A 13,464-nucleotide genomic window follows, 5' to 3' on the forward strand; every position below is an offset into this window, starting at 1 on the left:
GGCTGCTACAATTTAGTGAAGAAAAATGTGAAGTCATGCATCTTGGGAGGGGAAATCCAGCATATCAATACCACATGGGAAACACTCCACTACCCACCACAGAGGCACAGAAAGTCCTAGGAGCATGATATGTTACCAGGCTACCAGTGAAGGCGAAATCCGTGCCAATCGCAGCGGACGGGTTAGAATACATGGTAATTTATAAAATAACGGTTGAATTATATGTTTAATAGGTTGTTTATATTATAGGGGCTATAAAAATTAAAATATGTTAGTGTATTCATTGGACACAGAAATTAACAGTTAAATATTGACCCGTGATCTTGTTCTTGATCTTGATGTCACAGGTGTCTAGAGATTTCGCTCAAAATAAGCCTTTGTATCTGCGTGCACCCGCTGCCTCCCCCCGAATGTGTGCAGGAAAACTATGAGGTACAAGACTCAAAAACGATGCGAAGTTTAAGGAACTTTAAGGTCATTCATGTTGCGAAGAAGAGGAATGTCCAACCTTCGTACCATAAGGATTCAATTAATTCTTGAGGAAACAGCTTAAGGGTAGGCGGTGGCTGAGTGGTAGCGTGCTGGGCCCACATTCACCGCGTGATGGACGACACGAGTTCGAATCCCCACGCTACCACCTGGGATTTTTCAGTCACCGCCGAGTGGCTTAAAACTACCCACATGCTGTCCTGAAGACCACCCATCAACCCGGACTCTAGAGGAAACCGTCCAAGTGAATCAAGAACGAGTTTCGTCGGGCAGCATGAGCCAAGAGAAGATGGCGCCACTATAAACACTTGCCTGCGCCATGACGGGCTGGGGCCGAACACCATTCAGGCCCCTCAAGCAAGTCTACCGGCGACATAGGCATAGACGTAAAAAAAAAAAAGGGCAAAATCAAATAGGAAAAAAAGCCTGCTCTTATTTTTATACTAAATACTTTCCACATCGGTTTTCCTGCCTGGCTACTTTGGTTCTTCAAGTTATAAGTCCTGTTGTGTCGGCAGGAAGATAATCATTCAATATTATACAAAGTTCTGTGAAAATCATTATGTATGCGTCTCACGTGTGGAGGGGCTCCACTCACACAGCTCTCTTGGACAGAGTGGAGTCTAAGGCTCTTCGTCTCATCAGCTCTCCTCCTCTTACTGATAGTCTTCTACCTCTTAAATTTCGCCGCCATGTTGCCTCTCTTTCTATCTTTTATCGATATTTTCACGCTGACTGCTCTTCTGAACTTGCTAACTGCATGCCTCCCCCTCCCGCGGCCTCGCCACACACGACTTTCTACTCATGCTCATCCCTATACTGTCCAAACCCCTTATGCAAGAGTTAACCAGCATCTTCACTCTTTCATCCCTCACGCTGGTAAACTCTGGAACAATCTTCCTTCATCTGTATTTCCTCCTGCCTACGACTTGAACTCTTTCAAGAGGAGGGTATCAGGACACCTCTCCTCCCGAAATTGACCTCTCTTTCGGCCACTCCTCTAACTCTTTTTAGGAGCAGTGAGTAGCGGGCTTTTTTTTTTTTTTTACATTTGATATCTTTTTTTATGCCCTTGAACTGACTCCTCTGCTGGAAAAAAAAACAAATGAAGGAAAAATCAACGAAGAAAACATGGACACAGAGCGAACAAAGGAAAATAAGCAGAGTAATCGAAAAGAGACTAAACCCAACAAGGAATAAACACACAGATAAGGAGAAGAGGAAGCCATGGACGTGTGTGTGTGTGTGTGTGTGTGTGTGTGTGGAGAGAGAGAGAGAGAGAGAGAGAGAGAGAGAGAGAGAGAGAGAGAGAGAGAGAGAGAGAGAAACACGATATGCCGTCCCCCCTGACCCCCTTCCCCGTACACTTCACCCACTTCATTAGAACCACCTTCCCCCTCTTCCCGCGACGAGAGATGCTTCGAGGATGTACAAGGCTGACACGTGCACCTGTATGCCACACACACACACACACACACACACACACACACACACACACACACACACACACGGCCCGGTAGCTCAGTGGATAGAGCGTCTGCCTCACAACCAGAAGGACCGGGGTTCGATATGAGCTCTGTGCTCTTCCATAGGGGAACGGCTGGCTGTCTCGAGAGGGACCCGCAGCAGCAGACCAAGAGGTGAATTACACACACACACACACACACACACACACACACACACACACACACACACACACACACAGCTTCATCGACTGTGGTCAAGAGGAGCCCCGGGGTAGTAAAATGAGCCAAAGCAAGTCATGTAGCACGGTAACCGCTTTAAATAAGAGTAACCCGCACCAATAAGCTCAAGGCCGCATAAGAGAGGCAACTGGAACCATGGGCAGTAAATAATAAAAAGAAGCAGAGAGATGCCAGATAGCGGGAGGCAAACAGCTCTTAAGCCCCGTTCACACTGTGCCGACTCTGGGCCACGACTACCCACGACTCAAGGGTACACGAGGTCTTGGGTGTTGATATGAAAGGGTCGGGCATGCCTTGAAAGAGGTCTTGAGACTGTAATACGGCTTAAATGTCTGATGTCAGGAGGAAACTACCCATCACTGTACACTAAATTCACTCCCATTACCGCGTCGTCTAAATGCCTGATGTCGGGGAGGAAAAAACACTTCACCGTATACAGACGTCGTGATGGGAGTCTGGAGTCGTGAGGGTTAGCACGACATGCTGGCAACTAGTCGGCCGAATGTCCCAGACAGTCGGCAAGACACCAAGACCCCAATAAAACCTCCCCCCCCCCCTCCTTGGAGCGTGGAGACCAACTTGTCAAATGGGCCCAGAGTCGGCACTGTGAACGGGGCTTTAGCAATGTCAATAGTTTTAAAGGAGAGTCGCGAAGGCATTCCTGTAAACAAAGCCACATTGCTGAGAGACAAGAGCCCTGCACTAACCTGCCGGCCTTGGTCACGATCATCTCGGTGCCCAGCTCGTTGAACTCGTCCCACAGCGATTTCATCTCGAGGGTCGCAGACACGTTCATGAGGCGGGGGTGAAGGGGTTTTTTGTGCATGGAGCCGCCGCCTTCCTGCATGTGCGGGGAGCCCTTGTCCTGCCCCGCTAGGCTGAGGGGCGTGTCCTCCTTGTGCTCCTTGAGAGGGGAGTGCGGCGAGCGCGGGGCCTTGGAGGACAACACGCCCCCGCAGGTGGTCTGGGGTAGGTGAGGGTAGTCCACAGCACCGCCGCCGCCTCCCCCACTGTAGTCCTCGCGCCCCTTCCCCGCCGCCAATAGACATGCTGTAGGGAGGGAATGCAGAGGTCAAGGGATGAGGTCAAGGAAGGGAAAAGGGCAGTGAACGCTTGACTCGAATTTAGATATATATAATAATGACTTGTTCTATGTTTACAAACTAATTCAAAGAGTAACCAGATGTGGCTTTACCGTGTAGCAGCGACGGGCAAAATTTGTGCCATGATATAAACCCCCAAAAATAGATGATACATAAATTGATCACAAATGCGTTGATATATGTATATTATGGACTGCTTTGTGTGAGAGTTGATTTTTTCTCATTTTTCTCGCTTAGAGGGACCATTAAGAAACATGATCCCCGCTGCTACAGGGTTAAAATCTATGTAAGTATTGTACCTTGATTATTTTGAGACAACAGTTGATATTTGTGTGGCAGTGACTAGCTTATTTTCCTCTCATTGCAATGGCCGATGTGGTTACGGCCCTCCATGAATGCGTGGACGAGAATAACTTGAAGGGAACAAAAATTTGGTAATACAATGAAAACACTGGAAATTAATGAGGAAAGTTCAGTGTTCCGGAATGAGTTAGACGGAAGAAAGGTTTGCAAAAAAGTGATGTAAATATTCTTTTTCCGTTATTTTGAAACACCAGTTTGTAGATTCATGGATGTAACTTTTTTTCACTAATGAAACACGGAATGGTGCCAGTTTCATTTCATATTGAGACAGTTACAGGAACAAAGCGTGTTATCTGTAAACAGCACCATCGTAAGAATGTGTTGTTATGTGAACATTTCAAGTCCAGGTTATCCATGCACAGCGTCACAAGGGAGTCCGGGAGAGATTTTGTTGGAAGAATTGGAAAATAACATTAAAGAGGCAAAAAATCTTAAAAACACACACACACACACACACACACACACACACACACACACACACACACACACACACACACACGAGCAAAAGATGAAAAAAAAAAAAAAAAAAAAAGGACACTAGCAACAAAAGCGGCGTGGGTCGATTGGTTAGCGTATAGAAGTCCGCGTTCAAGTTACGACGAGAGGCAGATAACGGTGGTACACACGCTATAGCTGCGCGTGGCTGCGGTGCTCTCCTCCGATCCGTTGGCCCTTTGAGGCTGTGGCAGGTAGGAAGCAGCTACCCCGGGACAAGGGCCACTGTGAAATCCGGGATTGACACTTTACCTTCCCCAGGCGTCCCCAGGCACCCATTTATCGACCAGCCCAAAGGGAGGATGAACAGTTGGGTGAGCTGCACGCCGGGACTCGAACCCAGGTCCGCGGAGTGGTAGCCAGGCACGCTGACCACTGCACCACGAAGGTTGACAATTTTCATCTGTACCTTCAATGGCAAATTACTCCTATACTGTCCATCAACTTTGACTTCTACTGTAAATTTAGAGACGACACCCGTGAACAAATATATTTGCGTTTTCTTGGTCATCATTTGTTTGTTTTTCTTACTTGCTAAAAAAAAAAGCGATTCTTATTTTTTCATCTGCCGTGGCTGTCAACAAACCCTGGGAAAGCGGACTGTCAGAGATCACCCAGCTGTGTTTGTGTGTGTGTGTGTGTGTGTGTGTGTGTTTCAGACAGTTGTAGGCGGAGGTGGTGGGTGAGTCATCAGCGGTGTTCTGGAGGACCCGGGTTCAAATCCCACCCGCCGTTACAGGCTGACAATTTTCAGTCATCGCCGAGTGACCTAACACTGCCCCCATGCTGTCGTGATCACCACCTAATGGTACCATGAATACGAAAGTAGAAAGTTTCGTTGAGTCGGCGCAACATCTGTGGTCATATGCCGGAGAGAGACAGAAGGGGAAGGAATTATAGGAGAAGGGAACATCTGTGGTCATATACCGGAGAGAGACAGAAGGGGAAGGAATTATAGGAGAAGGGAACATCTGTGGTCATATACCGGAGAGAGACAGAAGGGGAAGGAATTATAGGAGAAGGGAACATCTGTGGTCATATACCGGAGAGAGACAGAAGGGGAAGGAATTATAGGAGAAGGGAACATCTGTGGTCATATACCGGAGAGAGACAGAAGGTGAAGGAATTATATGATAAGTGAACATCTGTGGTCAAATGCCGGAGAGACAGAAGGGGAAGGAATTATAGGAGAAGGGAACATCTGTGGTCATATACCGGAGAGACAGAAGGGGAAGGAATTATAGGAGAAGGGAACATCTGTGGTCATATACCGGAGAGAGACAGAAGGGGAAGGAATTATAGGAGAAGGGAACATCTGTGGTCATATGCCGGAGAGAGACAGGAGGGGGAAGGAATTATAGGAGAAGGGAGCAGACCCCAGGAGACGGGACACAAACCCCGATTAATACCTGGTACCCATTCACTGCTGGGTGGACAGGGGCGTAGCCACCCAGTTTTTTCCACTCCGTCCGGGAATCGAACCCGGGCTCTCTCGGTTGTGAGTCGGGTGTGCTAACCACTGCACCACGAAGCCCCCCCTATGAACACGAACTCTGGCGAAACTTTCTGAGATGGAACAAAAATGAGTTGCCGGGGGCAGCATGAGGATAGCATGATGGCCCTCTCTATAAGGGTGCGGCCACACTGCACTGGGAGGGTAGAGGGTAGCGGGACGCCTAGCGGGTCAGCGGCAAGAATAAACACATGTTATCTAATAGGAGTGGCCATACAGGACGCGGGTAGCGGGTTCCCTCCAAGCTTACCCGCTACCCGCGTCCTGTATGGCCACTCCTATTAGATAACATGTGTTTGATCTTGCCTTTGACCCGCTACCCTCTACCCTCCCAGCAAACCGCGTGCATGCAGTGTGGCCGCACCGTGCCGCGCCACTAACGGACTGGAGCCGACCAGAAGGCATCATTGCGTCATGTCTAAATTTCGGGACAGGGGAACTACGAGTGACGTGTAAGAATTGCGTATCAGGAGCTGAATGAACGTATGGCGTCAGCGTGTGCCAGGCGTGGTGATGACAGTCAGCACTCAGCGGTCAGCACCCCTGTCACCCCCTTCTCCTCCTCCTACTCCTCTTCCACCTTCCTTCCCTCCCCTTCACGCTCTTCCTCCCTGTCAACGCCGAAGAAGCCGCTGTTGACAGTCGAGTAACAACAACAACAAAAACAGATACAAGAGATATGATAACACTTAGGTTGGTATTCTTAGACACTTTCGCTTCTCACATCAACTATTTCTAAAGGTCACAGAGCGGATCAATCGTGTTCTTATGAGTGTTTCTTTAGGTTCACGGTACAGAAGAAGGGTCAAACTACCACCAGGGTCATAGAACTACTCCTGAAAATGCCAACAACTCCTACGAAAGCCTTGTCAAATATGTGTTCTTAGGCTGCGATGTCTCTTATACGGCCCTAACCTAACCTAACCTAACCTAACCTAACCTAACCTAACCTAACCTAACCTAACCTAACCTAACCTAACCTAACCTAACCTAACCTAACCTAACCTATCCTAACCTAACCTAACCTAACCTAACCTAACCTAACCTAACCTAACCTAACCTAACCTAACCTAACCTAACCTAACCTGGGTCGGTATTAGAAGAGTTTCGCTTCTCATATCAACTATTTCTAAAGGTCAAAGAGCGGATCAATCGTGTTCTTATGAGTGTTTCTTTAGGTTCACGGTACAGAAGAAGGGTCAAACTACCACCAGGGTCATAGAACTACTCCTGAAAATGCCCACAACTCCTACGAAAGCCTTGTCAAATATGTGTTCTTGGGCGGCGAAATGTCTAGTTATACGGCCCTAACCTAACCTAACCTAACCTAACCTAACCTGGGTCGGAATTAGAAAACACTTTCGCTACTCACATCAGGTATTTCTTAAGGTCAAAGAGGGGATCAATCGTGTTCTTATGAGTGTTTCTTTAGGTTCATGGTACAGAAGAAGGGTCAAACTACCACCAGGGTCATAGAAATACTCTTGAAAATGCCCCAAGCTCCTCCGAAAGCCTTGTCAAATATGTGTTCTTGGGCGGCGAAATGTCTAGTTATACGGCCCTAACCTAACCTAACCTAACCTAACCTAACCTAACCTAACCTAATCTAACCTAACCTAACCTGGGTCGGCATTAGAAGACAGTTTCGCTTCTCATATCAACTATTTCTAAAGGTCAAAGAGAGGATCAATCGTGTTCTTATGAGTGTTCCTTCAGGTTCACGGTACAGAAGAAGGGTCAAACTACCGACAGGGTCATAAAACTACCCCTGGAAATGCCCCAAGCTCCTACGAAAGTCTTGTCAAATATGTGTTCTTGGGCGGCGAAATGTCTAGTTATACGGCCCTAACCTAACCTAACCTAACCTGGGTCGGAATTAGAAGACACTTTCGCTACTCACATCAGGTATTTCTTAAGGTCACAGAGGGGATCAATCGTGTTCTTATGAGTGTTTCTTTAGGTTCATGGTACAGAAGAAGGGTCAAACTACCACCAGGGTCATAAAACTACCCCTGGAAATGCCCCAAGCTCCTCCGAAAGCCTTGTCAAATATGTGTTCTTGGGCGGCGAAGTGTCTTACAATACGACTCTTAGTATATCCTTCATTTTCATGTATCAGCAACTTTCTTGGAGTAAAGGAATGGTTTAGTTTTTGCACATGCCCGTCCCAAGCAGACTCGTAAAGTGACAGACAAGCAGAAAGGTAGATATCAAAAGATTGCCATAAGACACAGATAGACGCTCAAAAGGAATGATAGAAAATAAAAACACATAGGCATACGAGTACACAGTCAAACAATCAGATAGACACATACTATGGGTCGTATTATGAAACATTTCGCCGCCCAAGAACACATATTTGACAAGGCTTTCGTAGGAGTTGTGGGCATTTCCAGGAGTAGTTTTATGACCCTGATGGTAGTCTGGCCCTTCTTCTGTACCATGAACCAAAAGAAACACTCATAAGAACACGATTGATCCACTCTTTGACCTTAAGAAATACCTGATGTGAGAAGCGAGTGTTTTCTAATACCGACCCAGGTTAGGTTAGGTTAGGTTAGGATAGGTTAGGATAGGTTAGGTTAGGTTAGGTTAGGTTAGGTTAGGTTAGGTTAGGTTAGGTTAGGTTAGGTTAGGTTCGTATTACTAGACATTTCGCCGCCCAAGAACACATATTTGACAAGGCTTTCGTAGGAGTTGTGGGCATTTCCAGGAGTAGTTTTATGACCCTGATGGTAGTCTGGCCCTTCTTCTGTACCGTGAACCAAAAGAAACACTCATAGAACCCGATTGATCCCCTCTTTGACCTTAAGAAATGGCTGATGTGATATGGTAAAGTGTCTTTTAATACCAGCCATAGTCATATGTCTTTTTTTTTTACAACAGAGGAGACAGCTCAGGGGCACAAAAAAGGAAACAATAATAAAAAAAAGCCCGCTACTCGCTGCTCCTAAAAAAAAAAGAATCAAAGGAGGTGGCCGAAAGAGAGGTCAATTTCGGGAGGAGACTTAACAAAGACTTAAAGACAGACACACACACACGACCAGACAGATAGAAATGACACGTGTTGCCTCCACTGAACAGCTTTGGCAGCCAATTAACTTTATAAACCCCATGTGGTTTTAATCTGCCACGCACAAAAATATATGTAAGCAGATTTATGAGAACAAAAATACAACTGATACACACACACACACACACACACACACACACACACACACACACACACACACACACACACACACACACACCTCTTTCGACCACCTCTTTTGATTTTTTTTTTTTTAGGAGCAGCGAGTAGCGGGCTTTTTTCTGTTATTGTTTCCTTTTTTTGTGCCCTTGAGCTGTCTCCTTTGTTGTAAACACACACACACACACACACACACACACACACACACACACACACACACACACACATACACCTCTCTTTCGACCACCTCTTTTGATTTTTTTTTTTTTTAGGAGCAGCGAGTAGCGGGCTTTTTTTTGTTATTGTTTCCTTTTTTTGTGCCCTTGAGCTGTCTCCTTTGTTGTAAACACACACACACACACACACACACACACACACACACACACACACACCTCTTTCGACCACCTATTTTGATTTTTTTTTTTTTTAGGAGCAGCGAGTAGCGGGCTTTTTTTTGTTATTGTTTCCTTTTTTTGTGCCCTTGAGCTGTCTCCTTTGTTGTAAACACACACACACACACACACACACACACACACACACACACAAATACACAGAGAGCAACCTTATATTCTCTTTGCAAAACTACTTTATAATATATTACATTTTGTTTCAATGCTGAGTCCACGTTATTTTTTGCCGTACTATTAAAGCCAACAAATATTTCTATATATCAGATGAATATATTTACGTTTTCTTGGTCGTCATTTGTTTTTTTCTTACTTGCTAAAAAAAAAAAAAAGCGATTCTTATTTTTTTCATCTGCCGTGGCTGTCAACAAACCCTGGGAAAGCGGACTGTCAGGGATCATCCAGCTGTGTGTGTGTGTGTGTGTGTGTGTGTGTGTGTGTGTGTGAGAGAGAGAGAGAGAGAGAGAGAGAGAGAGAGAGAGAGAGAGAGAGAGAGAGAGAATTACATAGAATTACATAGATAACCAGAGAGAGAGAGAGAGAGAGAGAGAGAGAGAGAGAGAGAGAGAGAGAGAGAGAGAGAGAGAGAGAGAGAGAGAGAGAGAGAGAGAGAAGCAGGCAAAATGGAGAAAGGAAGGCTGAGAGTTTATTTTTCTATCATCAATTATGAAGCTCCTCACTCAGCGCTGTAGGACGGGGCGTGAAGAGTAAACAGGGAGAGTGAGACCGGGGAGAGGGGGGGAGACGGGGGGGGGGGCGATAAGGGCGAGGCGGGGAGAGCCAGGTTGCTTGCAGGAGGAAGCAGATCCCACACAAACAAGCCTGGCCCGCCACTACCAACACTGCTATTACAGGCTAGCCCATTAACCCTACCTCTACCAACATCGTTATTATCACAACCAACATCATTAGCTTCGGTATCGCCATTTCCACCATCATCGGCTGTACATTATATCATCATCGGCATCAATGTCATCATCAGTTAGTTTAACCTTCAACGCTCTCTCACTGCCGTCGTTTTTCAATGCAGTAAGGAAATTGGTAGTTTTTGCCTGTAAACTCTCTTCTTATGATGTAGGATCTTTATAATATCTATCTATCTATCTATCTATCATTTTGACATTGTAAAACCAGTGTCTTTAATGCTACAGTGATCTAGGAGGACCATGACAGACCAGTGCAACCATGCTATAATGACCTTGGAGCAGTATTCCACCAAACTATGACCCCCTGTGTGTGTGTGTGTGTGTGTGTGTGTGTGTGTGTGTGTGTGTGTGTGTGTGTGTGTGTGTGTGTGTGTGTGTGTGTTGAGACTTGGCTCTGAATTGGTGAATGAAAATTATGGGCCTAAGCTTGTGAATGGACCCAAGCAAATGGCGCGTGATAATTCGCTGGTGCACGGCTGGCTCATACATGCATCACGGGCCTGTGATTACAATCTGTGCCAGTGAGTCAAGGCGTCAGCTTATGACTCACTCAGAACTTCATTGTTTCTTGTAAATTTCCCGACAGATAAATGCAGTCGTGAAAAGGCGAACGGTGGCAGATTGCGCCCATTATAATGAATATTTATACAACACACTCAGTGATCAAGGAGATAAGAATGACACTTTAAAGGGGCTATCACACTGGGCAAATTTTCCGTGGATCTTCAGTCAAACCATGATTTCCGCTGGCGTGGTTCTCATATTTCCGTGGTGTTCTGACGCGTCCACGATCTTCCAAAACTACGGTAGATTTCACTGAAGCACGACGGTATTACTCACCATCATCATCATCAGCAATAACAAGAAATAAATGAGAACCGCGCTAACAAAAATCGTGGTTTGACTGAAGATCCGTGGTTCTCATATTTCCGTGGTGTTCTGACGTGTCCACGATCTTCCAAAGCTACGGTAGATTTCACCGAAGGACGACGGTATTACTCACCATCATCATCAGCAGCAATAACAAGAAACAAATGAGAACCACGCTAGCAAATATCGTGGTTTGACTGAAGATCCACGGAAAGTTTGCTCAGCGTAAAAGCCCCTTAATATTATACCCTAAAGCTTATTGTTCGCACTAAACATTCTTCTTACAATAAAAACGAAATCACATGTGTCATACTAAATGTGGAAACAAAGGATAAACGATACCTGACTGTTGATCGGTTTATAGAAATTAATTCTGGCTACTAATTACAGCAAAGCGATTGCAAACACAGTGGCTTATGTTACAAGACTCTTTCGCTTCTCACATCAGCTATTTCTAAAGGTCAAAGAGGGGATCAATCAGGTTCCAATAAGGTTTTTTAGGCTCAGGGTACAGAAGAAGGGTCGAACTACCACCAGGGTCATAAAACTACTCCTGGAAATGCCCGCAACTCCTACGAAAGCCTTGTCAGTTATGCGTTTTTGGGCGCGAAATGTCTTATAAAACGACCCACTTGCCTCAATATCTGTATGAAAAACTGTAAGTACGCTTCATCAGTATTATTACCTCCGCCGAGAAGCTTGATTCTCTTTCAGAGCAAAATCTAATCAAGTTCTCATGGCTTATTTTGATATCCTGATGACCCACTCTTACCATCGTCATATCGGGATTTCTGGAGGGTAGTATTTATAATTTCTTCATATTAGAGTAAAAAAATGCTGCAGTGTCAATATCTTTCTCTGTAACCTTGTGTGCGCATTTCAATTAAGATGCAGGAGCCATGTTCTTAACCACTTGACCGCGGATTTCCCACAAGAAGACATCACCAAGCTACAGGAGTGGAACAAAAAGTGGCTGCTACAATTCAGTGAGGAAAAATGTAAAGTCCTGCGCCTTGGGAGAGGATATCTAGCACACCAATACCACGTGGGAAACACTCCACTATCCACCACAGAGACAGAGAAAGACCTGGGAGTGTATGTTACCAGGCTACCAGTGAAGGGATATCCAGCATACCAATACCACATGGGAAACACTCCACTATCCACCACAGAGGCAGAGAAAGACCTGGGAGTGTATGTTACCAGGCTACCAGTGAAGGGATATCCAGCATACCAATACCACATGGGAAACACTCCACTATCCACCACAGAGGCAGAGAAAGACCTGGGAGTGTATGTTACCAGGCTACCAGTGAAGGGATTTCCAGCACACCAGTACCACATGGGAAACACTCCACTATCCACCACAGAGGCAGAGAAAGACTTGGGAGTGTATGTTACCAGGCTACCAGTGAAAGCCGAATCCATACCAATTACAGCGGACGGGATAAACATTTCTGCGCCCAAGCTCACATATTTGACACGGGTTTCGTAGGAGTTTGGGGCCTTTCCAGGGGTAGTTTAATGACCCTAGTTGTAGTTTGACCCTTCCCCCATACCAAGAACCTAAGAAAACACTCATGAGAACGCAATTGATGTCCTTTTAGTCCTTTTGAAATAGTTGATGTGAGAGCCGGGAGCGTCTGAGAACACCGGCCCAGATCATCTGCTAAAATAATTAAGGGCTGCGAAACCTTTGCGGAGGTATGGGAGCTCACTGCATATACCTAAGACATGAGCAGGTGGTGGGGGAAGCCACAGCCAATACTGTGCAGAGCATTCGAGGAAGTTGATTATCCTCACTCCTCTCTGCGTGGCCGCTCCTTGGTGAACGAGTTAACGAGTTGTTTGTAGTTATATAAAATATGTTAGGTGTGGGAACCATTCATGCTGTATTGTGAAGATGAAGTTAAAATACAGTTTTGTTACAGGCTCTGGCGGAGGTATAAAAAGGTTAACGCTCATGTGTTGGATAATAATGTAAGAGCACACGACTGACTGAACATGCATGACCTTACCGTAAATCCTGTATTACAGCCATTATCATTACCAACACACAAGGTGCAAAACAAGGTTTGAACCAACTGAGCAAGATCTAGCGAAGCCATTAGTTCCCATTAAAACCCCCAAATCACCTAACAGTCGTTTTGAGTGTCCTTTGGTGAAATTTATCTTAACAAAGCAGTTGCCGAGGTAATCACGTTTGGCAGAAATTCACCTCCTTGACTGGCCCCCTAAGGCCTGTGATATCAATCCAATAGAAAATATATGGGGCATTATGAAGCGTGAGTGGGAGGTAGCGGAGAAGACCAAACCAGAGATAACCAGGCATTCCTATGATGTCTGGGAGAGTATCAGACGAACACCCGACATGTGTTCAAAGCTGGTAGACTCTTTTCCCT

At 45.7% G+C, this 13,464-nt stretch overlaps 1 protein-coding gene across 1 annotated transcript in view; it reads right to left on the reverse strand.

Annotated features, from left to right (window-relative positions):
* LOC127002318 (T-box transcription factor TBX1-like) overlaps positions 1-13,464 on the reverse strand; it is a 147,764-nt gene that overhangs the window by 116,390 nt on the left and 17,910 nt on the right. The window contains exon 2 of the mRNA XM_050868128.1: positions 2,903-3,245. Coding sequence (XP_050724085.1) covers positions 2,903-3,245 — 343 coding nt within the window. The remainder of the gene's footprint in view (positions 1-2,902; positions 3,246-13,464) is intronic.

Source organism: Eriocheir sinensis, chromosome 23, assembly GCF_024679095.1.
Source record: "Eriocheir sinensis breed Jianghai 21 chromosome 23, ASM2467909v1, whole genome shotgun sequence".
NCBI lineage: Eukaryota > Metazoa > Arthropoda > Malacostraca > Decapoda > Varunidae > Eriocheir > Eriocheir sinensis.